Source organism: Danaus plexippus (genome assembly GCF_018135715.1).
Source record: "Danaus plexippus chromosome 16 unlocalized genomic scaffold, MEX_DaPlex mxdp_23, whole genome shotgun sequence".
Classification (NCBI taxonomy): domain Eukaryota; kingdom Metazoa; phylum Arthropoda; class Insecta; order Lepidoptera; family Nymphalidae; genus Danaus; species Danaus plexippus.
The window spans coordinates 2,184,342-2,211,810 of record NW_026869851.1 but is presented as its reverse complement, the minus strand read 5'-3'; the positions used below and the strand labels follow the sequence as shown (position 1 = coordinate 2,211,810).

General features: G+C 34.5%; 3 protein-coding genes across 10 annotated transcripts; 2 read left to right on the top strand and 1 right to left on the bottom strand.

The window, feature by feature from the left end:
* The first annotated feature begins 417 nt into the window (after positions 1-417).
* Positions 418-8,032, top strand: LOC116772035 (UDP-glucose 4-epimerase-like). Its single transcript, XM_032664058.2, has 8 exons — positions 418-573; positions 3,358-3,612; positions 3,730-3,843; positions 4,005-4,181; positions 6,725-6,905; positions 7,054-7,142; positions 7,242-7,434; positions 7,880-8,032. The coding sequence occupies exons 1-8, from the start codon at positions 562-564 to the stop codon at positions 7,969-7,971; spliced, it is 1,113 nt and encodes a 370-aa protein (XP_032519949.2). The 5' UTR covers positions 418-561; the 3' UTR covers positions 7,972-8,032.
* Positions 7,852-10,396, bottom strand: LOC116772036 (N(6)-adenine-specific methyltransferase METTL4). Its single transcript, XM_032664059.2, has 5 exons — positions 10,004-10,396; positions 9,383-9,618; positions 9,167-9,295; positions 8,375-8,712; positions 7,852-8,292 (listed from the first exon to the last, which is right to left on the bottom strand). The coding sequence occupies exons 1-5, from the start codon at positions 10,205-10,207 to the stop codon at positions 8,156-8,158; spliced, it is 1,044 nt and encodes a 347-aa protein (XP_032519950.2). The 5' UTR covers positions 10,208-10,396; the 3' UTR covers positions 7,852-8,155.
* Positions 10,397-10,650: 254 nt separating this feature from the next.
* On the top strand, positions 10,651-27,110 carry LOC116771959 (protein disabled). 8 transcript variants are annotated; one of them, XM_061528165.1, is made up of 19 exons: positions 10,651-10,907; positions 13,002-13,115; positions 15,306-15,520; positions 16,490-16,633; positions 17,441-17,584; positions 18,334-18,501; positions 18,586-18,750; positions 19,168-19,710; positions 19,950-20,135; positions 20,455-20,609; positions 21,166-21,259; positions 21,341-22,253; positions 22,693-22,815; positions 23,247-23,349; positions 23,783-24,151; positions 24,564-24,634; positions 24,853-24,940; positions 25,060-25,476; positions 25,588-27,110. In XM_061528165.1, the coding sequence occupies exons 2-19, from the start codon at positions 13,076-13,078 to the stop codon at positions 25,943-25,945; spliced, it is 4,296 nt and encodes a 1,431-aa protein (XP_061384149.1). In that variant the 5' UTR covers positions 10,651-10,907; positions 13,002-13,075; the 3' UTR covers positions 25,946-27,110. The 8 variants fall into 8 exon arrangements, with proteins under 8 accessions (XP_061384149.1, XP_061384147.1, XP_061384145.1 ...); XM_061528163.1 differs by lacking the exon at positions 13,002-13,115 and adding an exon at positions 12,696-12,783; XM_061528161.1 differs by lacking the exon at positions 13,002-13,115 and adding an exon at positions 12,696-12,783 and having other exon boundaries at positions 15,285-15,520.
* The last annotated feature ends 359 nt before the right edge of the window (positions 27,111-27,469 follow it).

Genomic DNA, 27,469 nt, shown 5'->3' with positions numbered 1-27,469 from the left:
TCTAACATCTAACGTGGGATACGCGGCCGACACGTTGCGGTGTTACGGTATTCTGGTGAGGTTAGCGAGGTCACTGTCAGTTCGAGTAGAGGCTGCGTCACTCTATCACACCGGACAATTATTTAAGCATCTAAATAACTTTTATTTCAGAAATGTAATTATGTAATATTTAAATGTAAATTTATTAATCAACATAACGACTTATAATTAGAATATTAATAATAACGAATTATAAGAATATTAGCGATCGTTAATAAATTTTACATTAAAAAAGTAAAGCAAAAAGGATTATTCATATATATATACGTATTTAAATTAAATTAACGTATATTACCTAAAGAGCGTATTGATTTATCTTTTATGTAGGTATTACTTATAAAATGTTTTACAATCTATTAAAATCGATAGGTCGGTGTGAATGCGATCTCATTGCAATCCAAGTGAGGCTTGTTCGCCGATGGCATTGTCAGTGTGATGCGCGCGCGCACCTGACGCGCGTCGGACGCTAAAGATATATATTCATTTTACACCAATTCGTTTTACAATAGTGCCAATCGGTTAATGTGTTTAGCGGTAAGTTTAACGGTTTTATGAAAGTGATTTATAACTGTGTTTCACATTTTATATTATAATAATTCATTGATGTTTTTTTTTGTTGATTTGTAACTTATAGTACACGTGTGACTTTCCTTTTCGCATCGTATCGGATGTTCCGCGGATTGTTAAAGATCATTTGATCATTTCAATATGAGTTCTAATTTGAGAATGTTGTTCGAAGCTGACTTTTTTCACCGTCTGATTATAATTCAAAGAGGTTTAATTCAAAACGTCACACCTATAAGACATTAGAGTACATAAATAATTAAATAAAATAAGCGATAATTAAATAACTAAGGAGACAAACACTTCATTTGCTCATTGAAATTATTTTTTGATATAATATTCTTACAACAAACATTTTTGAATATCCTTAATAAAATTACTTTGATAGAAACATCGTTTTTAACGTTTATTTTTTTATGATATGGCTTTAAACGCTTAAGTTACTATGGAGGTTGATTGACCGTCCTGAACCTCGCTAATACTGGACGTAATCGCGCTACATTAACATTCCCAGTCGAGTTGTATGTGATTAAAAAATAAACGCAGATACGTATCATATGTTGATAATTTTTTATATTATTCAGTTGAAATATCTAATAAATTATGTACATTATAGTTATTGGAATCTAACATAGATATAGATTCTGTTTTATTACGATTTTCATTGATTTAAACATCGACTTCTCATTGGATAAATGGACGTCTTAATCTTAATAAAATGAAAGGTTTAACTCTTTAATATAAAATAATATTATAAAGAAAGAAACAAAGTAACCAGTAACAAATACATATAAAAAGTGTAACATTTTGCGAGTTCTTTTTTTCATTGCCAGTAATTTAAACAAAAAAGGTATATTTACATTTAAAAATACAATTATAAAGCTATGAATATGTTTGTATTAAATATAATCAGAAACATCTTAGAATACCTTCATAAATGATTTTAACAAATTGTCATCTGTTATCGTACTTAGTTTCGCGAGATCGAATTCTGAGTAAACTTCAACGCTTCGGTTAGTCATAAAGCTGTTGCCGGATGTTATACAGACATGCAAACATCTGCCTCTAATACACTAACGCTTAATAAGATGTCGGAGAAAATCATTTAAAATATATAATTCTAACTGGGTACCAGCTTCGGCTTCGCAGGGGCTCTTTACATAAAATATTAAATAGCCTATTTCATTTTGAGAATTATTAAACTTATATGATAGTTATCAAATGGTACGCCCGATTTAATTGATTTAAAAAGTAATTTATAAACACTGATGTAAGCCTGAAAACGAAGTAATTTATTTTGATAAGACTTAATACCATATTTATGTAAATAGCTTTCCAATAAACGCTTTAGGAATGCCAATTTATTAGAGTTGTAAAATGGATATAGCATGTTATCCTTAAGGTATAGACATATTCTACCGCCGACTTTTCTGTAGACCTATATACCTAAGATACACAATTCTACCATATATTATTTTGTTATATCTCAAAGACTTTAGACAGCGTTATCGTCAAAAGCTCTCAGACGGCTCATATTTTCTCGACATTTTAAACAAATATCGTTAATGTACACACAAGTAAATACAAAAACTTAACAAATTATATGCTAAAACCTTCCTCGAGAATCACGCTATCGAGTGGTGATAACTGTTTGATAATCAGCGCAGTAGTTTTTCCGTTTATCGCGAACAGACAGACAGACAGACGCGGAGAGGGACTTTGTTTTATAATATGTATTGATATTGAAGAACGATGTCTTAAATGTACACAAACATCTGACAATCCACAGTTGTTTCATAACTTATCCTTGATAACTGTCAATTCACTTTTCGTTGTCACTTACTTTATTGAATACGGCGAAGGTTTTTGCTGTTCATCCTTTAATATTTGTCATATTATTCACTCACTGTTGATGTAATTCTATTTATTTATTGAGGATATATATTTTTTTAAATCCTTCCTCAACACGATTAAGTGAGCATGATTTCATCTTCACTGGAAGATAAAAGCTAAGTCACGTTCGGTGTTCTCATTAAACAATTAAAGAGTTTCAATGAACAAATATTTTTCTTTGAGGAAAACTACTCGAACATAAGGTTAACAGGCAAATATTGTACGTACAAATCAAACTCGCTTTAATTGGTTCGTAGGGCCCTTAGACAAAACCTTGTATAAAAAAGCCTATGATTCACACGAAATATGCTGCAATACAAGGTGTAATAAAAAAATATGTACTTGCAAAAAAACTTTTCGTTTTTAAATTTGGATTTCAATGAAATTATTATCATTAATTCAGCGATAATTAAGCATTTTTAATTAGTATTTAATCATAACAATTTTTAACAAAAAGACTAGGGTGACCATATCTTAAACAAGTACAAGGAAAATTTTGTGTAATAGATATCTAAGTATTTTATGGAGATAAGTCGTACGTGGTAAAAGACTTCCTCTTCACCAAACAGTCTCTAAAATAATAAAATCTTAGTTCCTCAGAATGAATTCAGGTTGCACTAGAATAAATATAATTTAATTGCTTATTGTTTAAAGTAACAATGCAATACCATTGGCAATTCGCGTTACGTACCATAGGAATAATATGGTGCGAATCATCACACAAAACGCCGGATATTGCTTTGAACGATCTTATTTTTTAATAATTCTTAAAAGTTGAACATCATTTTTCATTCATTCATCTCGTGAACGGTGATTTCCTCGCTGTTCAACAGAGGAATTAACAAATGGATTTATTTTTAGAATAACATAACGAAAATGCCACGCTTCAAGACGATCATGGTAACGGGAGGGGCTGGTTACATTGGAAGCCACTGTGTGGTAGATCTGCTTGAGGCGGGTTATGAAGTCGTTGCCATAGACAATTTCGCTAATGCCGTCGGCGACGAGGAAGGTTCTCCGGCGTTACAAAGAGCTGAGGAGATAACTGGCAAGCAGATCACGTTCTACAAAGCCGACCTGTTAGACAAGCAGCAGATAAACAATATATTTGATAAGGTAAATATTTTTTGATTAATTAATGAGATATCATTGATTGTATCTCTTCTATGAATTGTTTTCTTTCGGACGTCAATATTAGTTAGTCATAATCATATCTTTAAATTAATATTTCAGCATATAGTGGATTGTGTTATCCACTTTGCCGCCTTAAAGGCGGTTGGCGAGTCAATGCAACAGCCCCTGCTCTACTACCAGAACAACCTCTTAGGAATGCTAAATTTATTAGAGGTAATGCTAAAAACTAATATAATAAAAATTCAGTAATAATATCTGTAAATATTTTTCATCATTAAAGTTTCAGATTCCACATTATAAAGCATGGTCTACATAATATACCTACAATACATTTCAAACAATATATATAATATTATTAATAATTTTTAACATAGGTCATGCGCTCTCACAACTGCTACCAAATGGTGTTTTCGTCATCCTGTACCGTGTACGGCGAGCCGGAACAGCTCCCTATAACGGAGACACATCACACTGGCAACATTACCAACGTGTACGGCCGGACTAAATACTTCATAGAGGAAATGCTTAAGGACCTCAGTGCGGCCGATGAGGTAAACATATTAGAATGCCTTTACAATGATAATTTTTTAATGAATCATACTTTAGATTTAATAAATATAGTTTTATCAACGTATCCGCTCGCTATAACTTTGTACGTATGTTTGGACTCAAGTTATTCTTCCAAGATATATTGAAGTCGTTTTTAAGTTATACTTAGTTTGGTTCTAAAAGTTAAATATGTGATATAGAGAAATTGTATGATGCTATTTCCATGAAATTATTTAATTATTACTATATATCAAAACATTGAGAACCAACAAAAGAAAAACAATGCTATTATTGAATTTTACGCCAACCTCTCGATATCGTTGAAAGACTTTTTTCGAAATCGGACATATAGTTAACAAAAGAGATATTTTTTTATATTACATCAATTGATTCACATTCAATGGCTATTTTTCACGGCAACGCTTCAAAATCAATAACATTCAAATAAATGTTGTATTACGTAACCGTCAAAAAATCTAATAACTAACATTTGACGCAAGAGATGACAACAAAAACTTTACAAACGAGTGACAGCTTTTGTTACTCAACTTTGTAAATTTTAACGAGCCAAGGCTTCATTTCATTAATTATAATTTTTTCTCGGTAACAATTATTTCAATTTTTTAGTTTATTGAAAGTCAAAGTATATATTTTGATTTGTTTCAAGTAATTAGAATTGTATTTTTAAATACAACAGAATTTTGTGCGCTGTTTATAAAAAATATATATTATAGTGAACATTTTGAATCATATATAATGTTTTATAAATGAATTCTGTTTATTGAATTTATCCAATTTTTTAAAATGTCAAGATATTTTATAACATTTAATCTGTATGTGTCAGAATAATGTCTAGTTTTTATATTACACCTACGAAATTGCAGACATCATTAGTGACATGCATGTGATATCTGTTTAAACTGAGAATTATGCACAGGAACAGTAACTTAGATTCCACACGACACTGGCAGAATATACTGTGCACGTCTTTGCACGGATGAAGGCCATATTATAAAAAAAGACAGTTACTTAATACTTTTATAATAATAGTGTACTCTAATTAACAAATTTTTCGATATAATAACCCCTGTCACGGTCAAGTTTAGTGATGCCATTAGAATTTAGAAGATCTTGGAAACCAGTTATTGTGTGCCAAATATTTAATAAGTTCAAGGACACCATTCTCTTCCGTAACGTTGTCTTACAAATTAATTAAGATTTCTATTTACTCTTCTTATTTGAAGTTTAATGATAAGAAATTATATTATTAAATTTAATAATATTAATTTATTCAGAACTGTTGCCATTGGGTTTTTAAAATCACGTCCATTAAGGACTAATTAATAAAATTTTAGATAGATAATGTAAAGTTCTTTGTGTTACTATCGTTTCTCTTATTAAAAAACGTTAACTGTGCGTGGAGTAACTCCGCGCGGAAGAAGTGTAACTTCGTAATTTTAGAATGAAAACAGGAAGGGGTAGGTTGATTTTTAAGAAATTTTTAGTGTTGCTTTAAAGTTTAAGACAAACTTTATTCAAATTACTTTGAGTTCGAGGGCTACGCATTCCCTCTCTCTGTCTCTTTTTAACCCCCCTCTCCCCCGGAACGTTGACGTTTAACGCAACCTTTAAGATTCACTTCAATAAGGCGCGAGACGGTGCTATTAATCAGCTAAGACATTCTATGAGGAGAAATCTCCAAGGAAGTTTATGATGGATATAGAATCGAGTTTTATAAAGGAATATATATACGCCTTTTTTACTTTGGCATTTAAAAGATAAAAAAAAATAAAGAGTAATTAAAATACCTGATATTATAATTATTTTATAACTATCTTAAAATATTTGAATTTGGACTACATTGGTTTTTGTGACACATATCTCATTTTCCTATTGAATTAAAAAAAAAAAGGTCAAGAAAATCCGACACAGCAAAGGAAGAAACATTTAAATTTATCATCAGTGTGAGCCTTGTTTGACACCTAAACTTATATTTTTGCCACATTTGTTTAGTGTACTTACAAAACGATTCCTACTATGCTAACTTGTGTTATATTCATTAAGATCTTTCTAAAACTTTAATATGAGAAAAATAATACATTGCGATGTCTTTCTCACAAGTTACTGATAAAATACAAAGTAGTTTACGAAAAATATTTTTTAATTTAGATTTTTAAAATTTTCAATCAATTATATTGGTAAATAAAACCATAAATATGACATGAGTCCAAAGAACTATCAACTCGTTTTCCCGCGTTAACTAAATATTAAATTTTGTCAAATAATATAACATATTAAAGAATACACTCATAAAATGTATTTTATATTTAATTTCATTATAAAGGTAGTAACCAAATGAAATCAAGGTAATTACAGTAATAGTAGACTTTATTGATTTATAATGAAAAAATATTGTCTCACATGGCACCAACATATAACCAACTTAACCAGTTATAATTTTTTTTTTCGTTATGGGCATTAATGTAAACCAGTATCCAATTATATTTTAATATGTTTGAGTTTCAAGTCAAAAATATATTTTCAGAAATGGAACATTATCTCTCTAAGGTATTTCAATCCCGTGGGCGCTCATCCTTCCGGTCTAATCGGTGAAGATCCTACCAAAGAGTTCACAAATCTAATGCCTTTTATGGCGCAGGTGGCACTTGGAAAGAAACCTGTGCTCACTATTTTTGGCAATGATTACAATACCCCTGACGGAACTGGTGGGTGTGATTTTGTTATTTTATAAATTAAATAGTTATATCTATAATGAAATTTAAAATAAAAATCTTATCTACACATAATATATATATGAGAGAAGTATTTCAAATATATCTTATTAGGTAATGCTGGATACTTTTTTATAACCAGGTATTCGGGATTACATCCACGTTATGGATTTGGCGGGAGGTCATGTGGCCGCTCTCAATCTCCTGAGTGAAAATCACGTGCGACTCAAGGTAGTGAAAATTAGTATTAACATCGCAAGAAATTATTAAAATGAATGTGTTGAATTCTTGATGAATTGAATTGGTACTAGAATGTTTTTGTTTCAACAGGTATTTAATCTAGGCACTGGTAAGGGCGTATCAGTGAAAGAGCTGGTGAATGTATTCGAACGTGTGACCGGAACAAACATTCCAGTAAAATATGTATCGAGGCGGCTTGGAGATATAACGGCTATGTGGGCGGACGCCACGCTCGCTAAAAACGAACTAGGATGGACGACTAAACGTACCGTTGAGGAGATGTGTAAGTTTATACTTTGACATTGACAGATCGATTTTTCCAATTATTTCTTATGTTAGACTTGTATCCGATCGTCAAATGTCAGTTCAGAATACAAACTACACGGTTGGGCTTTCCAAAGCCATTATTTTGTAAAGAATTGTAAAATAACAATAATACAGAATAAATATGCATATTGAATTCGGCCATGCAAATTGTAACTAAATAATTTTATTGTAAATAAAATATCATACAATAAACTTTTTCGATAAGTAAGAGATATTAACAAACAGAATACAAATGATTTTATATCTCATAAGAAAAAAGTCTAAAGCAGCTTAACATTTTATTACTCATGCAACTAAATAAAATCTCCACAGAAGTATTTTTTCCCGCTTTTTTACCAACATGTAACGTTAATTAATGAGGCTAAGAACTGTGTTTGAAATTATCTCATTCATTATAACAGGTACAGATTTTTGGAGATGGCAAACCATGAATCCTGATGGCTATCCCAAGAAGAATAAAACAACCGTCATTGTAGTCAATGGAAAAAGTTAATTTAATACAATCAACCTCTTTACACATAGCTATGTATTTAATAAATAAGTATTCTATTTAATTATGATTTTTTTCTTTCTCCACGCTTCACCTTTAGTACTATTGATGTATAAAAATATGACTTGCTAAAAAACTAATACGGATTTAAGGAATATTTAGGTACAACATGTAAAAATTTAATATGTCACGTTTCTTCATATAATGATATATGTTGCCATTTCAAAGGCTCTAAACCAATACTAGTTGTTCTAGGCAGAAGGTACCTTGCAAACAACTCCAAAAATTGCGGCTCATCGGTTTTGATAAAATTTGTCAATAATTCTGAAAATTGTTAAATTTATTCAGCATAATTTATGAAATTAAAAAAAACATTTGAAAACCATAAGAAAGTTGGGTTTCATACCTTGTAGAGGTGGTTTATGTGAATGTAAAGCGCTTGGGATACTGGCCACTAAAACATCATCAGGTAATTCTATATTACCAACTTTACCGAGAATAATTCTTTCATATGGTTGTTTTTTACATCCAGATCCGAATACACAAAGAGGTTTTATATTTATTGTTAATTTCAGCCAGTACCATGTAGCTACATACTCCACGCCCCACTGAGGAAAAATCTTATCTTTAACAGCAGTTATATTGCTGGGTGCATTGGTACACCACACAGCAACCAAGCAGTTCTCGGACATGAGCTCCTTAACTGGTATATCAGCGATATCTTCATTGTACATCATTGAATAGCTGGAAAATATACAAGAATTACAATGAGAATTTTTTTTTTTGACTATTTTTATAGTTCAGTAACTTTATTCGATTTTTTTTATTTAACTGTATCTGTTAATGCTGTAAGTGACAGCACTAATGGATGATAATTGATAGGTAGTTTACTGCACAATATGGCTTGGAAACTTGTGTTATTAATTATGTTGACTAATTTCATTATAATGGGGTGTTATCTATGGACACTACATACAGCAGTTCCAGATCCACAACCTCTGTTTCCACTATCATGTGTACGGATTATCAAATGAGAAACTGGAAAAGCTATGTATTTTATTTGCAAATATTTGGAAAGTGACAATGACTTCATATTGTGTGTTAGCTAAATGACAGTTAGATGTTTTATAAACCTTATAAGTTATCCGGTCATCATTATTAATATAAAAATAATACAACTACAGAAGCGTTAAATTACCCGAGCTTTTCATTAGCTCCCTTCAGTCTTCGTATATATTTATTCCACCAAGGAGGGTCAGCTACAATAATGTCATATTTATTACCAATAAGCTTTCTACATTGGTCGCTTACATCTCCACATAAGAATCTAAAAATATATATTAAGATAAAAACTCTATTTATAACAAAGGAATTATTTAAATGATAAAGATATATTTTTATTTAATCACTATACCTACTCTGTTCAGGGATAAGAAAATATTGATCCTTAATTTTGCACTTCAGGGGCTTATCAGAGTTGTTCCCGCCACTGACACCAGCATGATCAAATATAGTTGACTCAAAGTAAGCTTGTGACAGATTTCTTACTGAAGACGTATCACTTACATTGTACTTATCATGAGTTTCCTTAATCATATCCGGTTGTAGCTTGCTAATTAGTTTATTATACATTTGTTTTACTTTGTTTGCCTGAAACAGTTAAATAGTTTGTAAGGACAGAATAATGATAACACTAATAGTGGGGACCATCCCTCCCTCTTGTAAAAATATAAAGAACACATTTTTATTCTATAACTTTTATAAAAAACTCTACACACATTAAAATTCCATCAAATACAAGCAGTAATATTGTATACAAATATATAGACTAAAATTTTGTGTGGCCATGTGATAAGATACTTATTTTTAACTGTAATGAATAAAGGAATTTACTTGGATCTAAAAATTTATTATACTTTTACAGAAAACAAACTATGTTAGTGGAGAAATATTTTAAGAAAAAGATCCGAGTTGGAATTATTACGCTTTTGTTCAAATATTATATTAATCTTTTAAAACGTTTACATAAACTTACATCGTCAATGATTTCTGTACTTATTCGAGGCCTTTTCTTTGAAACTACTTCTTTGCTACTATCACTTTTTATACAAAACAATTTGTTTGTAAGACTAAGATTTCTGGTTTTGTCCGAGTCAAATGAAACGTTTTTGTATATTGTGGAAATAAAATCTCTGTGATCAATAAAATATACATTATCTTCACATAATATCATACTCATGTTTAGTATTCCGAAATCAGAGTATTAGACATTAGTGAGTAACTAAAATCTGAACTCACAAAAAGGTTTGAATCTGATTAACATTTTTTTAACACAGAAAATCAATAACAACTATTTATAAATAAACTATTACGAAGTATACTACGAAGGATAATATTATTATTTCTTTTGTATAAAATATAAGCAATTTAATACCCGCGGTCATCGTCATGGCATTGAATGGTAGTCGGATATAAAAAAATATTTGAAATAATTTTATTTATTATAATTAATTGACGTTTTGGAATAATCGATGTTATCAAAGATAAAAGGTCATTGCTTTTAGACTTCTACGTATTTAATAATTATTAAACGTACAATACACATTTGCGTTATCTGGAATGGCTGCAACAGCTGTCAGTTGTAATGTCAAATCATTATTTACATTTTTCGATGTCAAAGGAGAAGGCCGTAACGTACTGGGGTTATTGTTCTTTAAGTTTATATTAACTCCGGCATCCAGATTTAAATATTATGTTCACATACTGGAAACAGATATCTCGTAATTGGAAATAAATAGAAAGTGTAATAATTCATGAGAATTTATTCATAAAATATTTATTTATAATTAAAAATAATATTTGCGAATATAAAGAAGATTCTTAAACTCGTTTCCAATACCTTGGATCCTTGATTCAAGTTGTAATGGCTGTAAAGATATGTGAGTAATTTCATTATTAACATACTTAAATTTGTAGTGTACTTTTTAAATTCATAGATATTGTCCTTAAAGACATTGCAAATTAATTTTGCTCTGTCTTCCAAGACCTTGTATTCTGGTTGATAGCAACAATAGTATTTTGTATGCCAAGGTAAAAGTTTGCTAATTTGTAATGTTATACTAAACAATTAATCTTTAAATGAGTTCATATATAAGATTTATTTTTTATACATAAAAGAATATTAGATTGATTGTTTTTTTTTTTAAAGCAATGAAAACATTTTTAAATTTTCTTTGTGTGAATTCATTAAAACTCTTTGTTGTAACATTCTTTTAAATTTTAACACATTCTCATTATTATTGGAGCATAAAATTAAATTTATTGAAATTGTATGATAAATATTTTTGTAAACCATTTAATTATTTCTATATGATATTTTTAAATCTTAAAATAAGGAAGTTGTCAAAGCCAATTCTGAGAAGAAGTTTAGTCTATTTCTATATGATATTTTTAAATCTTACAATAAAGAAGTAGTCAAAGCCAATTCTGAGACGAAGTTTAGTCTCAGACTAAACTTCTTATTAAGACTGATTAATGATTACAGTCCATTAGACATATTTATTCCATTTAATAATTATTAAATTTTAAAACAGTTTAATGTCATAAGATTAAAGTTGTTGTATTGACACCGGAGCACACACGAAGCTTTATTTTTATGGAATCCTTGACCTGCATGTTATAATTAAAAATAATACTAATAGCATTTCTGTTTTTAAATTAATTACATATTTAGAGGGAAATATGTTTGCGTACGCTTCTAACGGTGATTTTCTTTTGTATAATATTTTTTTGCATGTTATATTGTACGTATTGGGAGTAAGGTATTTTTTTTTTATTTCTAAAACGAGTTTAACCTTAAAAGTATTAAGTGCAAGGAATAGGTTGCATATGTTTTCCTATCCGTTATTGACACCAGTGATACAGAATATGTTGATGATATAGCTATTATTATCATATAAAATAAATAAATCTGTCTAATTGTTTGTCAATATGCCATGTCGGGTCATGTTATCAAAATAAATAATTAGCTAAATAAATAAAAATATTGTATAAGCATAATGTTCAACAATTCCTGGGTGGATGACGTCATCGCATAAAAATATGATAATTAAATAATGTCAAAATAATAAAGACACTGAAATTTAATTATGATATAAAAAAAAATTAAAGTAAAATCTTCGCGATTAGTTCGTTTTATTCATTATTAGTTTTGCTTGAATCATAATTTCTTTAAAAAAAAATAAACGTTCTTTCTAAATTACGTAAAATACAGATTTTGTATATTGTATACAGATACAAACGTAGCATTCTCATTGACGGGGTATCATAAAAGTTTTATGAAGTTGAGATCGCTACGAATATTGATCAAGGGTTGTATAGCGAGTGTGCGCACCCCTCCACCCCTCGTCGCTACACGGCCTGTCACAGTGGGGCGGTGCGGCAATGCGCTCATGTGGCCACGGACGAGAACCGTTCGGAACTGAACTATTATAAACAGTAATGTCCTATTCGCTGCCTACAATCGTTATCTTATAGCGTACTCTATGTCGTATTATACAGATACGAATTAATACGTCGCGCCACAGCTCCTGTGTTCTCGCAACGGAGATGGCACCGCGAAAATCAATAACACTGCGAGCGGTGTATTGGATCTGAGTCGTGACCCACAGTATATAGATGCAATCGCGTCCGTGTTGTGATTATAATTAACTTTCATGTGTTATCAGAGCTAAGGCGTGATCCCGATGTTCAATCACAAGCTACCGACTGACTTTCCAATGCAAACCCTTCGTAAGAAAACCAGCCCTTGCAAATGTGAGTTACAGTTGTAAGACGCTATTGGTCTGATTCATATTATTCGGTGTATTAGTTAGTACTGTATGCGATCCGGTTAAGGCACCCTCGCTTGAGCTGTATTATTTGAGTTGATTTTGGTTATAACATGCACGGTCCGGCCATGATCACTAACTGTCACCCGCTGCCAGCTGTGAGCTAGTCCCATGTCGTAATTAGTGAACCCTGGTTTTAAACAGAGGGTGTTTTGGTCCGAGGCGTTGGAGCGGTGTCGCGGCGGGAGTAGCTAACTTTTGAGGTTTTGTTGGGAATAATGCAGGTGTGTCATTTCCAGCACCTCCTGCGCCACTTCGGTGAGTACTGAGTAGTCCACATAGCCTCTCACGCTCCACACCACTTGGGTAGATCAGCCACGGCAACCCTCTTATGCTCTAGACGTTTCTTTTTCTGAATATTTTTATATATATATATATATATATATTTTTTTTCTCTAACTACTCAGGTGTGGTAAGTTTGTTGTAAGATTATATATGATGACGTCTTAATACCGTGTTATTGTGTGCTTATTTATAGTTTATGTCGGCCTCTGCTGTACCTTTACCACGAGTTTTACGTATACAGACTAAATACCGAGCGTTTCCAGTTTCATTTATAAATCCTCGCTCATTGCAGGATTAACGAAGCTTTGTGGATTGTAAACTGGAAACGCTAATTATGAAGATGAGTCTTCTGGTAAGCGTGGAGGTCGGAGGAGTCACGCGTAAATCTGTATTATGTGTATTATAGGGAATAATGATATCGGCTTTCACTTTGAATCTGCTAATGATATACTCATCTGAGTAATTCAATTTATCAGAATATCTATTTTCATTCTCGTTATCAGAACTCAGAACGTAACGCCGACATTATCAAAAATATGTACCAACGAAACTTTAATAAATATATTCTTAACGGAGGAGAATTTCGAAACAAATCTTATGTACATAGTAACGAATTCCGCTAGAGATTAATAACAAATAAAAAAATATTTGGAAGTTGGATTCTCTGTTATCTCAATAAAATCGAAACGCAAATAATTACGTCTTGTTAAATTTAATATATTTTAATGTTTGGCAAGATAACTTTTATTTACCGAGATTCCTTTATAATATCAACATGTAAAAAAAAAATTCTACCAAAACGCTGAAAGAATCCGGCTTAAAAATTTATCCAAATTTACAAATCAGCAACGAGCGGACCGTTTGCTTATTATGTTTTCTCAATAAAATACATAATAAATATATACAAATAAAAAAAAATAGTGGCTAGTATTTTCAGCGAATTCAAAAAAAGAATTAAAATCTAAACATAATTATTTCACTGTTAAAGGCAAAATATGAAAGATAATTTTACCTTAGTGTCAGGTCAGGACATTCAAATATTATGTTACAATTTTGATTGTTTTTTTTTTTTATATGGATACAATAGACTAATGTATCGATAATGACATTTATATAAAAATAATCCTGGCGGAAGAATTTTACTGAAAGGAGGTTGATATACGTTTAATTAAATAATGGCTGTTAAACGATACCCTATGCTTACGAAACCCTTTAAATACACCAGCTCTATCCCACTGTAACCTGAACGGGAGTGAATTAATTGATACATATATGTATACAATACATTCTTCTGGATAATATAACAAATCTTTTCATGTATCAACTGTAATAGAATAGAGTTTAGACTAAACAAAACGCTTCCCAAGGAGATTCTTAATTTAAAAACAGGAAATTTAATTAAATAGTAACTGATGCAATGTAAGCAGGGAACCAAATAGGTCGCTCAGTGCACACTTTTATTTCAATTAATAAAACTGTCATTTGGGATCGGTAATGCTAAATATTTTTGTTTGTTATTGTGGTACTGGACTGCGCCGAATTCTCAGTGCATTATTGCTGATACAAAATTATTTTGTTTGTTATTATGGCACCGCTGATTGTTAGTGTTGGAATACTTTCTGCTTCAACAGATAACCTGTTTACATTCTTGAAAATATTTCTTATTTCCATAGTGTTTTGTGTGAGGCCAAAATATACTTAATTGATTAAAAGTAATAGGGTGAATGCTTTTTTGACAGATTGTAAATACGAAGCTATGGTACAGAACTATTGGCATCTTACTAAGAGTCGTAAACTTTAACGCGATTTCAGTGCCAACATTGGGATATTTATGCGCTGAGTTTGCCAGAAATTAATTAACTTATCATCCGGATTATGAACGCTAATACAAAACAAAATAACTTACGCATTCACTACAACGTACAAACAAAATAACATACTTTAATTTTCATTGTGAATTGGTTGAGGTTTTTTCTGTACTTACTATTATATCAAATTGTCCTTATAAACCCGTCAGTATACTAAATTATTCTTATGAATGTTAGGTTTATGACCACGTAATCGTTCGATATCAATTTTATGTTTTTCGTTTCTTAAAGCTAAATACATATGTGTTTGAGAACATGCTAACCCATTCTATAGTCATATATGAACCTCTCGCAGATAAGAACGAGCCGGGTCGATTTCTGGGTGAGGGGGTCTCTTTTCGGGCAAAATTGATCGGAGTTCTCGAGGTACCGGAAGCGAGGGGGGACAGGATGTGCCAGGAAGCGCTGGCTGACCTCAAGATGGCCATCAGAGCCGCCGGGGAGCACAAGCAGAGGATACAAGTACACGTTGCTATCGACGGGCTAAGACTGCGTGATGATAAGACTGGAGTGAGTTTGTTTTATTAAATCCGGAATCCCACCATTGTAAAGGATGATTTCTAGAAGTTCCACGAACTTAATTTAAACTGGAAAGATTTAATGTTAGTGTTAATACATTGTTTTTGTCTGCCCCGCTAGGTATAAGTTAGTCCATTTAATCTTTTTGCAATTCAATATGACCTGGTTTTTTCATTTTTGGATGTTTCCACAAACTCCCATACTCCCAAACCGTATTACGAGACATACTACGGGAGTCTATTAAGTGTGAATTTATAAGGAAGTTACTGCTGTCCCGTAAATATTTTAATCTTGCTGTGAGCTGTGCTGTTCTAAAATATATATACATATATCAACTACAGATAAATTATAGCCTACTGCTCTGAAGGCGAGAGTCCTACATATTTTAATAGCAATGTTTAATTTTCTTTATTATATTTATTTTACAATGATCTCATGAACATAGTTAATGCATTTTGTATTACTATCCCTCTAACCTCTCGGAGCACCGATACATTCAATGTAGGTAATAAATTTAATGTGCGATCAATATTTGTATATTGATTATTGTATATAGTTTTATGGTTTGTAATGTCTCTAAGGAAGTTCTATTGTCTATTACTATTTTGTACCATTTATATGTAATAAGTATATTAACTCAGTCTGTATCCTATTCATTGTCTGGGTACATTAATTTTATTGTAAAATATTGCAATTGGGATGGTCTTCACTGATTAGCAACGCCTGGTTATTTGAGGTGCGGCAAAAATGGCACTCATGGTGTTGTTAAAGTAATCAATACAGAGTGACGCCATAATACTGATTTTGCATTAATTCTTAATGTTTAATGTAACAATTATCAGTTTTTTGTCTCATGGCATAGGACATTTAAAGGATCCCAGAACCGCATTGGGGCAGAAACGCAGCATTCAGTACAAAATCATTGTATAAATATTTTCTCTCCGCAAAAATCTCTTCCAGGATTCTCTGTATCATCACCCAGTCCACAAGATATCCTTCATAGCCCAGGACATGACAGACTCCCGGGCCTTCGGATATATCTTCGGATCACCAGACACTGGACACAGATTCTTCGGCATCAAGACTGATAAAGCTGCTAGTCAAGTATGGAATACTATTATTATTAGACTTCAAAAAAAAACTCACTTTAATTTAGTCTTTCATTCCTTATTTCTTTATAATTATCTATTTTTCCTTTTTCGCGCGTTAAAAAAGATTAACTGAACTTTTTTTTTTTTTAAAGTTATTATTTGAAATAGCCTAACTACCTACCTACTAACGGTAAGTAAAAATAAAGTCGTTGACATTTAACGCTGCCCACCAGTAAAAGCCTACAAAACAATAAACCATGGAAACGTGACCTCGTGTTTCTTACGTATAGATATCACAATTAAAATTAATTAATTCTCGTCATATTAAGAAGTCGTTGTTTTTACAATGTCATTTCAGTTTGTTTAACAAAGTGTGAAACGAAATGACATTGTAACGAGACATTCCATAAATAGAAGGGATATGCCCAATTGTGAGGATAATCTCAATTACAACGGACATATTTATGATCGGGAATAATCTTACTATGCTATTATATTATAAATGCGAAAGTTCTCGGGGAATTGAAATATACTGAACAGATTTTGATGTAACTTCCCAATAATAATAATGTTTGCGCCCCTGAATAACATATATTGGGTAATTTATCCCTTCACTATGTGTAATTTATAGGGAAAAAAATTATAGCAGTCTTATGTAGCATGAACTCGCGTGATAGATCGATCACAGAGGTTAACATTTTTATTATATTGAGTAAAAATTATTCATTTGTCTATGAATACGATGAAGACAATGCGGAAGAAGTCGCGGACAAAACCAGTAAAGAATTTAATACGATTTTTTTATGTTAACATATTTCAGGTAGTTATAGCGATGAGGGATCTCTTTCAAGTGGTTTTCGAATTGAAGAAGAAGGAAGTGGAAATGGCGAAGCAACAGCTCGAGGGGAAGACGGTTAGCAGTCTCGCTAGACATGCCGCCGTCACTGCCACAGATAAAGCCAAGGTGTGGTGAAGAAATTAACAAGAAAACTAGCTTCATAGACATTTTTTCATGGTTTATATGACAAATGTATCAGTCGTTTTCTAGATAAACGGATCAAAATTACTTTATCTGCTCATTGAAGGGCTTAAGATTTTAAAATTCGTTTCTACAAAGACATTTATATCATCGTGGTATGTTATCGATCCATGTTAAGTAAAATATTCATCAAATATGTCTGCAGTGGGCCAAAGTTAGATTTGGGTTCGATAGAAAAGTTAGACTTATGAAGACCTCGTTACGGTTAATCCTAAAAATGTCTCGCTTGAAACGTCTAACACCTTCACGTAAGCGTTGTCTTAATTTTGTACGTAATACAAAATATTTACTCTACAAACGTTACTTGTTTTATTTAGCGAACAGCAACGGCTTTAGTTTCAACGAATTAACTTCACGAACAATAGGATTGAAGAATTCAATCGGCACGACTAAAACAAACAGCTGCATACCACGACCGACCACAGCAGTCGCTCAATGTCGGTCAAAGTAAGATGAGAGACAGGCGGCAAATACGACGGTTGAGATGTTTCTGTAAACAAAAATACGTGAGATTTGAGAATGCGCTCGATGAAAACGAATCTAAAGCAAGTTGTCGTGTAGGTTCCGTCGTGTTTGATTTAAACTATTGCTTGTTTGTAGCTTCGGGTTATCGTTCGCGTCGAGATAGTTTATTTAACAAGGATCGGTTGAAAAAGAACCTTATTCACATTCAGAGCGTTCCATCCGGGGAGAGCGCTAAGACCGAGGGTCCGGAAGGAGGAGTGGCGGAGCTGGTAGACTTGGAGCAAGAACTATGTTCACTAAGACGTGGTCTCACTCAAGTTGAAGGACTCACACCTAGTACAGATCCTTTCGGTGACTCCTTTATTGTACCAGCTCAGGTAAGCTTCACGTGCTTTGTATTTATTTACAATAAATACATGGAAATTCGTGGCATTTGATGGTATCTTAATCGTTATCTCCAGAAGGGCTTACTGCCTCCTCCTCCTCGAGGCCGTGCTCCCCCCCGAGCACCATTTTCCCCCAGCAAGCCGAGCTTCGATCTGACCTCCGACATCGAGCCCAAGATAGACTTACCGGATATGGAAATACCAGAACTGCCTGATCTGAGGGAGCCTAAAACCACCATGGTATGTAATGATAACATCTAATATATAAAAACCTGATGACATTTATCCGTCCAAGACTTAGATGCCAGTTAAAGTACGGATTTAACAGTATGTTTGTTGACGCGAAGATATTTACACGATATAAAGGTAAATTTAATTTACAGTTTTGCGTTTATCATCAGCTATATAACGATCCATATCTCTCACCCATCCCAACAACGCTAGATAGACGCATTAACATTTAATAGGTGACGGTCATTGTAGCGCTAGTAAGCTTTAACACACTCATTGAAGCGCTGTATTAGAGTATATATAGCTCGGAAGCTAATCTAACAGTCTTTGAACCTAACCTAACTTCAGTAGAAAATCTGTGTAGCATAGGTCCGGTGTTGCGTCATGGTATGGTGTGTGTAGTGGTTGTAATGGTGGCTGTTGCAGGTGCGTGGTGGTGGCTACGACGTGTTCACGGACCTCGACCCACTGGGCACCGGACGGAGTAAACCTTACGTTGACAAAAAACTCTTCTTTCAGGAGCTCAAAAATCCACCAAAGAAAGTGCTCAAAGACCTCGTACCGACGACGCATTCCCTTCTATCAGATATCTTGCCGGTAGAGAAATCGGATTACGGGCCGCCCACCACGATGACGTCACTGACTCGTCACTCAGGAGGCACGGTCGCGGTAGCGAAACCGACTCAGCAGACCTTCTCACCGAACTTCTTTACATCGGATCCGTTCGCCGAGACGGATCCCTTTGATAACACGGACCCCTTCTCAGACACGTTCAAGGACGATCCCTTCACCACCATGGCTGAATTCCCTAAGATCAGCACCCTGAGGATGGAGGAGCCGAAGAATAGGGCCAAGGAATCAATACTTGACAAAGACAGTCTGGACGTGGATAAGAACGTGTTCAATGGACCGCTCCAAGTGTCTCTACCGCCGGAACCCACGCCCAAATCCCCGAGACTAACCAGACAGGTACAAGCTTGACCTTAAACGATAACGCGCGTACGGTGGCTTGGCAAGTTTTTATATATCCATATAATATGATAAATACTTAGTTCTATTCTATAGTTCCTAATTAAGAGAAACCAAGCGCATAATAATACGAAAGCTAATCATTAATTGCCATGACTAAAGTGCGTTCTAAATTCCATAAAAGGCATGTAACATATTATTCCTTATAACTACTTACTTATTTACTTACCACGATATAGAACACGGACACAAGCACGATACGCCAGCGACCGACGCCTGGTCGTATTAGTGGTGAGGGTGCATCCCCCCCTCCCCCGCTCCCCCCCAAGAAGACCGACGCTGCCCCCGCCCCGCCCCGGCCCCCCCACGAACATGATGACGACACACCGCCCCTGCCAAAACCCGCTAGGAAGAAGGAACCATTGGTAGGTAACACGTGTATGCAAATATCCATTATCATATACAACCTTCCGTCCTACCCTCATATATTGCCACTTCCCAGAACCATTTAGGATTTTTTCAGTTTATGAGTAGGTAAGATCTAATATTTTGTCTCTTACGAGTGGTATATCCATATATATTTCCGTCTCATTAAACATTGCTGCTACATCTTGACATGTAATCTGTGACAGTAAAATGTTCAATAAAATCTCAAGCATAATTTGTGATAACAGCTCAATGGGTCCGGCTTACTAATAAAACAAACATTAAGGTTCAATATAAATACTATCTATGTGACGGTAGGCTGACCGCAGCACTAAGCCGCGGCAGTCGTCCCTGGCGACGAGCTCGGAGGACGAGTACCTGTCCCCGGCGCCGCCTCCCCTGCCCGCGGCTCGTAGACTTGACATCACACTCAGCCAGCTCTTGACACTCACCATGGACGACCTGGCCGCTCGGTGAACATGTTTCTATATTACATAACCTGTAGTGATGGTTTTACTGGGAATGTAGGTAGGAATAAAAAGTCTGCTAAGAAATGATATTAGAATAGGAAATATTTTTTTTTTATTTCAGTGATGTCATATCAAAAAATTCACTACTAGCTTCGTCACCTAATAAGACCTATTTTGGTTGTATCTGTCAATATTGATGAGTGAATTTTATTTCAATTAATATGTTCTCATGTGTGTTTTTTTTAGTTTTATTTAATACACATTATTAAAGTTTTGTCTTATTTTTGTACAAAAAAGGAACTCGAAAAATCATCCGCCTCAATTAAATATAACAATCTCTTACTTCTCTCACTTCAGTTACATAAATAAGAAAATTTTAGAGGAATTTGGAAAGGAATACCTGTTCCTAAATCCTAAAGAATTGAAAACTATAAAAAATATTCTTCCATTGTGCAATGACTGATTGATTATTATTGATTAATCACTTCTATTTTCCAATATATATATACTAAAAATATCGTCTCATTAATATTTTTGAAATATTACTCTAAATTTTCAGACTTCGGGTTCCAGCTGAAACATTGTCTTCAATGACGCTGCCTCAACTGACTGACTATCTGAGATCATATGTGGCTTCCGAGAACGAGAAGGCTGTGGGTTTTATTTTATTTATTATTAAATTACTAAAATTACATCTATATGTTAGATTGTTGATTGCTTGATTTTCCTCATAGCATATACACGTGGAACCGCTGATGAGACCGGAGAAGGAAAAGGTGATGCCAATAATACCCACGACTGTATCAGAGAAATTAGTAACTCTAGCGCCGGTGAGCCAGTTCAGACCTCAGTTCGAAGACAACTTCGCGCCGTCGGACTCCGCGGACACTTTCGTAGCGAACTTTGACGACTTCGATAAGAAAGCCAATCCAACTTACGACAAATACGCCGCCTTCAGAGAAATACAGGAGCAGGAGCTGAAGGCGAAATCCATATTAGACCCGATAGAACCCGAGAAACAAGAAGATGGTGAACTGACCATCATAGAGAAGCTGATCAAGACCGAGGAACAGAAGATAGAGGAACGTAAGGAACTAGACAAGAGTCCGCTGAAGAGTTTGGACGAACTGACGATAAACTCGTTCAACATGTTCAGGAACACCGTCAGCCCGAAACCCATCGACGCCAAGATAGAAGATATAAAGACGGTCATGAAGAACCTGCAGATAGAACAGCAGAGACGCAGCGTATCACCCAGGGACAACGGGCTGCCGGACACCAAACAAGAGGACACCAGCGACAGGTACGCCGCCTTGAGGGAAATCACCATAACGGAGCCGCCGGAAGACTTCGAATCGATACCACCCGAGGCGCCCAAGGAGAGGAAGAAATCTGACGAGAAGTCCGACGGGTTTGATAACTCAGATTTCTTTGATTGCATCGATAATAGTTCGCTGTCTTTTAACGTGGAGGACGCGTTCAGGAAGAGTCCCATAGTGAAGGAGAAGGAGGAAGAGAAGAAAGTAGAAGAGAAAAAGGAAGATCCTCCGATAGAAGAGATTCCAGTAAGAGATCTACAACCACCAACGAGACTTTCGACGGGTTCCATCAGTGACGTCGCCAGTGGATCCTCGCCGGATACTAAAGGTATTGAAAAATATTTATCTATATATCTTGATTTTACCAAAAACGTGTCTCATTTATAGTTGAAAAATTCAAAACACTAATCAGTACCTAAACCAGTCACCACCACGTCGCCTTTTTCGTGTCATTTTTAATAATTGTACAGAAAAAAGGCGCAACAATTTTTTTTTGATATTTTTTTATAATTCATTATGTATTATTTTGTTAAGATTACATTTCGTTGATTTTCATACACATGTCCCTCGCCGTGGTCTCATATACACTGGGATCTGACGAAGGATAGAAACGATCCCTTCAACAAATAACCTGAAGACGTAAAATCGACTTAAACATTACATAAGAATATTAATATTAAATGGATTTTACCGTATATGTGACGTTTTATGTCTTAAATCTGTTTGTTTTTATAAAATACCTGAAATTAGTGTGGTACGACTTGTAGGTGCGGTGGTGGGGGTGGTGGGTGGTCTCACTAGACTGGGCTGGACGGAAGGCTGGTCCTCTGATTCGCGGGAGTCCGAGCCTCGCCAAAGGAGAAGACGGACACACAATAGAGGACCCTCGGGTATTTAAAACCCTAGTATTATATAATATGGGCCATTAAGACCTACAAGCTGCAAGTCTTGTAGGCTTGTAAGGTCTACAAGCTGCTCTTGTTTGTTGTTAACAAAATCAGTAAGATACATCTGTTGGCTACCATGACATGCTGTAGTATAAACATAGTCACTGCGTCTACTGTAAGATCTTAAAAACCAAGTAAAAATGTAAACGATATGAAATATTTAAAATAACCTTGATAGTACTTGAAAGGTTGCATCTCTCGTGCTGTATGTATTACATAATGATTGTTAGGAAGTTTTATAAGAAAGAATCATAGGTATAGACTATTAAATAAAAAAATTAGCTCCAATAAGTATTGTCTATAATCATAATCAGTGTAATATAACGTCATTTAATGTGAATTGTATTCCTGATATCGTTATTATAATATTACAGTACAGACATCATCATCGTCTCGCGACGTGTCTCCGTGGGACGAGGAGCCGCCGACCAGACTAGCACGACCCCCCTCGCATAGGGACAGGGGAAGGGACTCTAGGTCAGATGTACTGGATCTTATAAAACAAAGAATATCTATAACTATTTATCCCACTACTTCATGCTACATATTACATTCATATAGTTTTCATCTGTAAGCCAGAAAGAAGCCAGTAATTCAATTTAAAAAATATTAAGTTTTTTGTGTGAAATAAATCAAAAAAAAAGAAATGAGATTCTATTGTATAAAAATTGAACTTTTAGTATTGAAGAAGGACCTTGTTTTTAAGATTTATATTATTTATAAAGAAAAAATATTTATGTCTGCTCTTAGTTAGTAAAAGCTTGTATAAGAGGGCAAAAAAATTTTTAATTGGTTCTTATAAGAAAAGGTACCTAAGAAGTGAGCCAACTTTTTGTTGTGTACAGTACAATAGACGAGACATGTCTCTATCTCATTGTAGCGTAACTGAAGAAAAACGAAATAATTACAGGCACAATTCATCCGGTTCAAGAGAGTGTCTCGACTCAGGCAGCGGGAGGGAGAAAGAGAAACGAGACAAACGAGGCAGCAGAGAAAGAGACCTGAACAGAGATGGCAGGGACTCTGCGAGAGATAGGAGAGACTCCGGTAGTGGGAGAGATAGGCGTGACGTCAGCAAAGAAAGAGATCACAGAGACCACAGAGAGGGCAGAGACAGAAGAGATAGACGGAGTAGAGAAAGAGAAAAGGAGTCTTGGAACAGAGAGAGGACTTACAGTAGAGAAAGGGACTACAGGGACTCGAGGAGCAGAGAGAGATCTAAGGACTATAGGGACATGGACAGACATAGGAAGACAAGACATTCGTATGATGACGGAGAGTAAGAGATTCATAGCATCTGTTATGATATAACATACACATTCATTTTAAGCAAATTAACTTTTAAATTAATGAAGTTGAATTTAATATGCTGTGTTATATTATCTGTGACGTTTTCATTATAAATAATTGATACTTCAATATGTGGACTTTAAAATCTTTGTAGTTGACATTCCATTCTTACCTTCATATATCTCCTCACGTTGATATAACTTCTGGTATAGACAAATTCAAGGTTCACTGAAATGCATTCATTATTATTTGATACGCTTAAGCACATGAAGTAAGCAAATTCGCTATTGGAATGATAGTCTCACGTATTTACGAAATTTATCTTGTTTGGTTGGACAAGTCATCCAGGTCCACAAAGATCAGTAATTTTAATATTTTTACTAAACTCACGTTTTTCATAGTTACAGTGACGGATGCGGTTCAGGGAGATCTTCGCCCAGGGAACGGTGGAACGAAAGATGGAGGAGAGATGGTATTACAATTCAGAGTTTAAAAAAATAATATATATGAGATAACAATACAAAAAAAAATGTAAATAATGTTCTTATAAATTTCCTCAAACTAGAATGTGTTGTGTTATTAGTGAACCGTTACATCATGTAGATAAGTCAGTTTAAATTATTATAATATATATATATTTAATATAAGTTTTATTATGACTATTATAGATTTTATTAATTTCTATAACAGAAAGAAACTATGGTTCCTTGGGCTGGAGGGAGACTAGAGGGAGACGGAGGAATGAACTGAGGCAGGCGGAGGACAGCAGTGAGAGGAGGTTGTACTATAATGATGTATCAGAGGACATATATGCTTTGATTATTCAGAGTTATCCCTTTCAATGAAATTGATTATGTTTATTATAACATTAGTCAATATAAGAATATTATTCTTCAGATATGGCTGTACTCTCGGCTGGCCCGGACGACGGTCTGCTGGTGGTACAAGGAGAGAGACGGATAGAGAGATCAGAGATTCCAGGGAATCTCGGGACTCGGGGCGGGATTCTGGACGGGATTCGAGAGACCCGCGGGACTCCGGCAGGGAGTCGGGCCGAGACTCCCGCGATCCACGGGATTCTGGACGGGATTCGGGTCGTGAATCCCGAGACGCCAGGGAACCGGTCCGGGATTCACGGGATCCGAGACGACGGCGCAGGGAGGATGCGAGAACTAGACCACGGGATTACAGGTTCTCGAACGACTTCTCTCCTCGTGAGAGAGAACACCCCTCGCCATTTGATAATGATTTCCAAGATACTCCTGTACCGAGCGTGAAGAAGAAGACTCCTTACGCCACTCTGGAAGGAACCAGGTTACTATTAGATATTATACGATGGCGTACACCGGACTCGGAGGAGTTTATATATTGAATAGACAGTCACAGATACATCTAAAGTTAATGGTTAAACTGTTTATATTCCAGGTTATTATTCGAGGCGGAGGACAGTACGGCGTCCCCTCTATCAGCCGGGTCCCTCCGCCGCGAGGGCGAGTCCCCCGCGGCTCGTTTCCGGTTCGACTCCGACTCGGTCTCCCCGCGGTCCATGTTCGAGGACGACTTCACGCCGCGGGCCCCGTCCATCGCGGAGGAGGACGAGGGGGACCCGGCCCCGCTGCGGACGAGGCCCCCGCGTGACGTCAGGAAGTCCGACTCGGTGGACATCTTCACTCGGGAGTCCGACCCCTTCGAGGGCGACGCGTTCTTCGCTTGCACCGGCTCGGACCGGGTGGCGCGGAGAGAGAACTGGCCGGGCGACTTCCAGGGCTTCGACAACGTGTAATCATACGCACCCACGCTTCAGACCTGCTGTTCTAGATGCGAATACTCACTGTAGCCGTTTTAATATGTTCTCCATATATTAGAGTGTTGTTAAGGATCTCATATTGTGTAATTATATACTGAAACTCCCTAATATTAAGTGATTGTAATCTACTGTGAATTATAAAACTTAGCGAGCCGTGTATTAATTCTGCCCGCGTCTTTTTATTATGCCTTTAGTGAACCTGTGATATATGCTTGTGTTTTGATTTGTTTTTCGCTTTAACAACTGCAGCAGATCGTTAGAGGGTTGTTAAGATTACTGACTTGATTTATAACTACATATTGAAAAAAAAAAACAAAAACCATTCCTTACACTAATCGTCTTTTTATATGTAGCGGTATAAAGCAAAACAACAAAAAAAATATTCTGGGCACAAAGTTTAGATACTCGTGGGTTATTGATCATGTAAATATTTTCTAATGTTGCTTTGTAAATAACATTTCCGTTCAATTAAATACTGTATCAAATATCCAAAAATCAACAAACACCCAGAAATCATATTACTACTGGGATTCCTAATGAAATTAATGAACCCCCGTACATTGTCTTGATAAGAATTCTTATCTATGAAGTAATTCTTGTGTCTTTGATATCATTTATTTATATTTTTTATTATCTGACTTTGTGTATTTAATTTATTTGACTGTTGATATTCTGCTCATATGTAACGGTGAGTGGATATTTCTTTGAATTTTGACATTTTGATACATGTATTTATAAAACCGATATGTTTCTTGTAACCACTATATTTTATTTCTGTGATATAATAAGTATTGGAATTTCATTAAATGTAAAGCAATAAAATTAACTTTTTTGATGGATGATATTTAAACATGTATGTTATGTACCTCACATATTAATAAATGTATTAATGTCTAGCGCTGATGTTATCTGTAGTTTCTCGCTTGTTGGGTTTGCTTTGATTTGTGTGTTACATCAGATTGCCCTATTGATACTCCTCACATCGGAACATGTTTTGTATTTATGTATTTTTGTACATAAATAGTTTTATGTATAATAATGTGCAATTATTACTCCTGAAGAGCAGTACCAAAGGTATTTATGTTATATACCTAACTGTTGTGTAAAATACTTAAAAGTTAATAAACTTATAACAACCTTTTTTGTTTGTTTTTTTTAAATTTGATAAATATATTTTTTAAGCTGTCAAATATTTGAGAGCAAGTAACAAATAGAGACTGAGATGGTGAAAGATATAATATTTGTTATAATGCACGTAGTTTAAATATATATGTATATGAGTAGGATGATTATTTATTTAAATTAAATTTTTTGATCTCTTACAGTAAATGATTTTTGTTTGGAAACATAAACTTTGAAAAGAAAACAATAACTTCTACATGTGTGCAATTAATAAGACTAATTATTAAATATTTCGCTATTTCGTATAGATTTTTTATTTATCTACAAAAATAGTAATGCAATCTCGTAGTACCTAGTTATAAAAGTATAGGATAGGAA

Excerpts from the sequence above, each read along its gene's own strand:
- LOC116772035 (XM_032664058.2), top strand. Across the intron at positions 3,613-3,729 it reads TAAACAATATATTTGATAAG|CATATAGTGGATTGTGTTAT; the intron begins GTAAATATTTTT and ends TTAATATTTCAG. Across the intron at positions 3,844-4,004 it reads GAATGCTAAATTTATTAGAG|GTCATGCGCTCTCACAACTG; the intron begins GTAATGCTAAAA and ends TTTTTAACATAG.
- LOC116772036 (XM_032664059.2), bottom strand. The coding sequence starts at position 10,207 with ATGAGTATGATATTATGTGAAGATAATGTATATTTTATTGATCACAGA. Across the intron at positions 8,713-9,166 it reads GGAGCTAATGAAAAGCTCGG|CTATTCAATGATGTACAATG; the intron begins GTAATTTAACGC and ends TATATTTTCCAG. Across the intron at positions 8,293-8,374 it reads ACATAAACCACCTCTACAAG|AATTATTGACAAATTTTATC; the intron begins GTATGAAACCCA and ends AACAATTTTCAG.
- LOC116771959 (XM_061528161.1), top strand. The coding sequence starts at position 12,714 with ATGTTCAATCACAAGCTACCGACTGACTTTCCAATGCAAACCCTTCGT. Across the intron at positions 20,136-20,454 it reads CTAGGAAGAAGGAACCATTG|GCTGACCGCAGCACTAAGCC; the intron begins GTAGGTAACACG and ends ATGTGACGGTAG. Across the intron at positions 22,254-22,692 it reads ATCCTCGCCGGATACTAAAG|GTGCGGTGGTGGGGGTGGTG; the intron begins GTATTGAAAAAT and ends TACGACTTGTAG.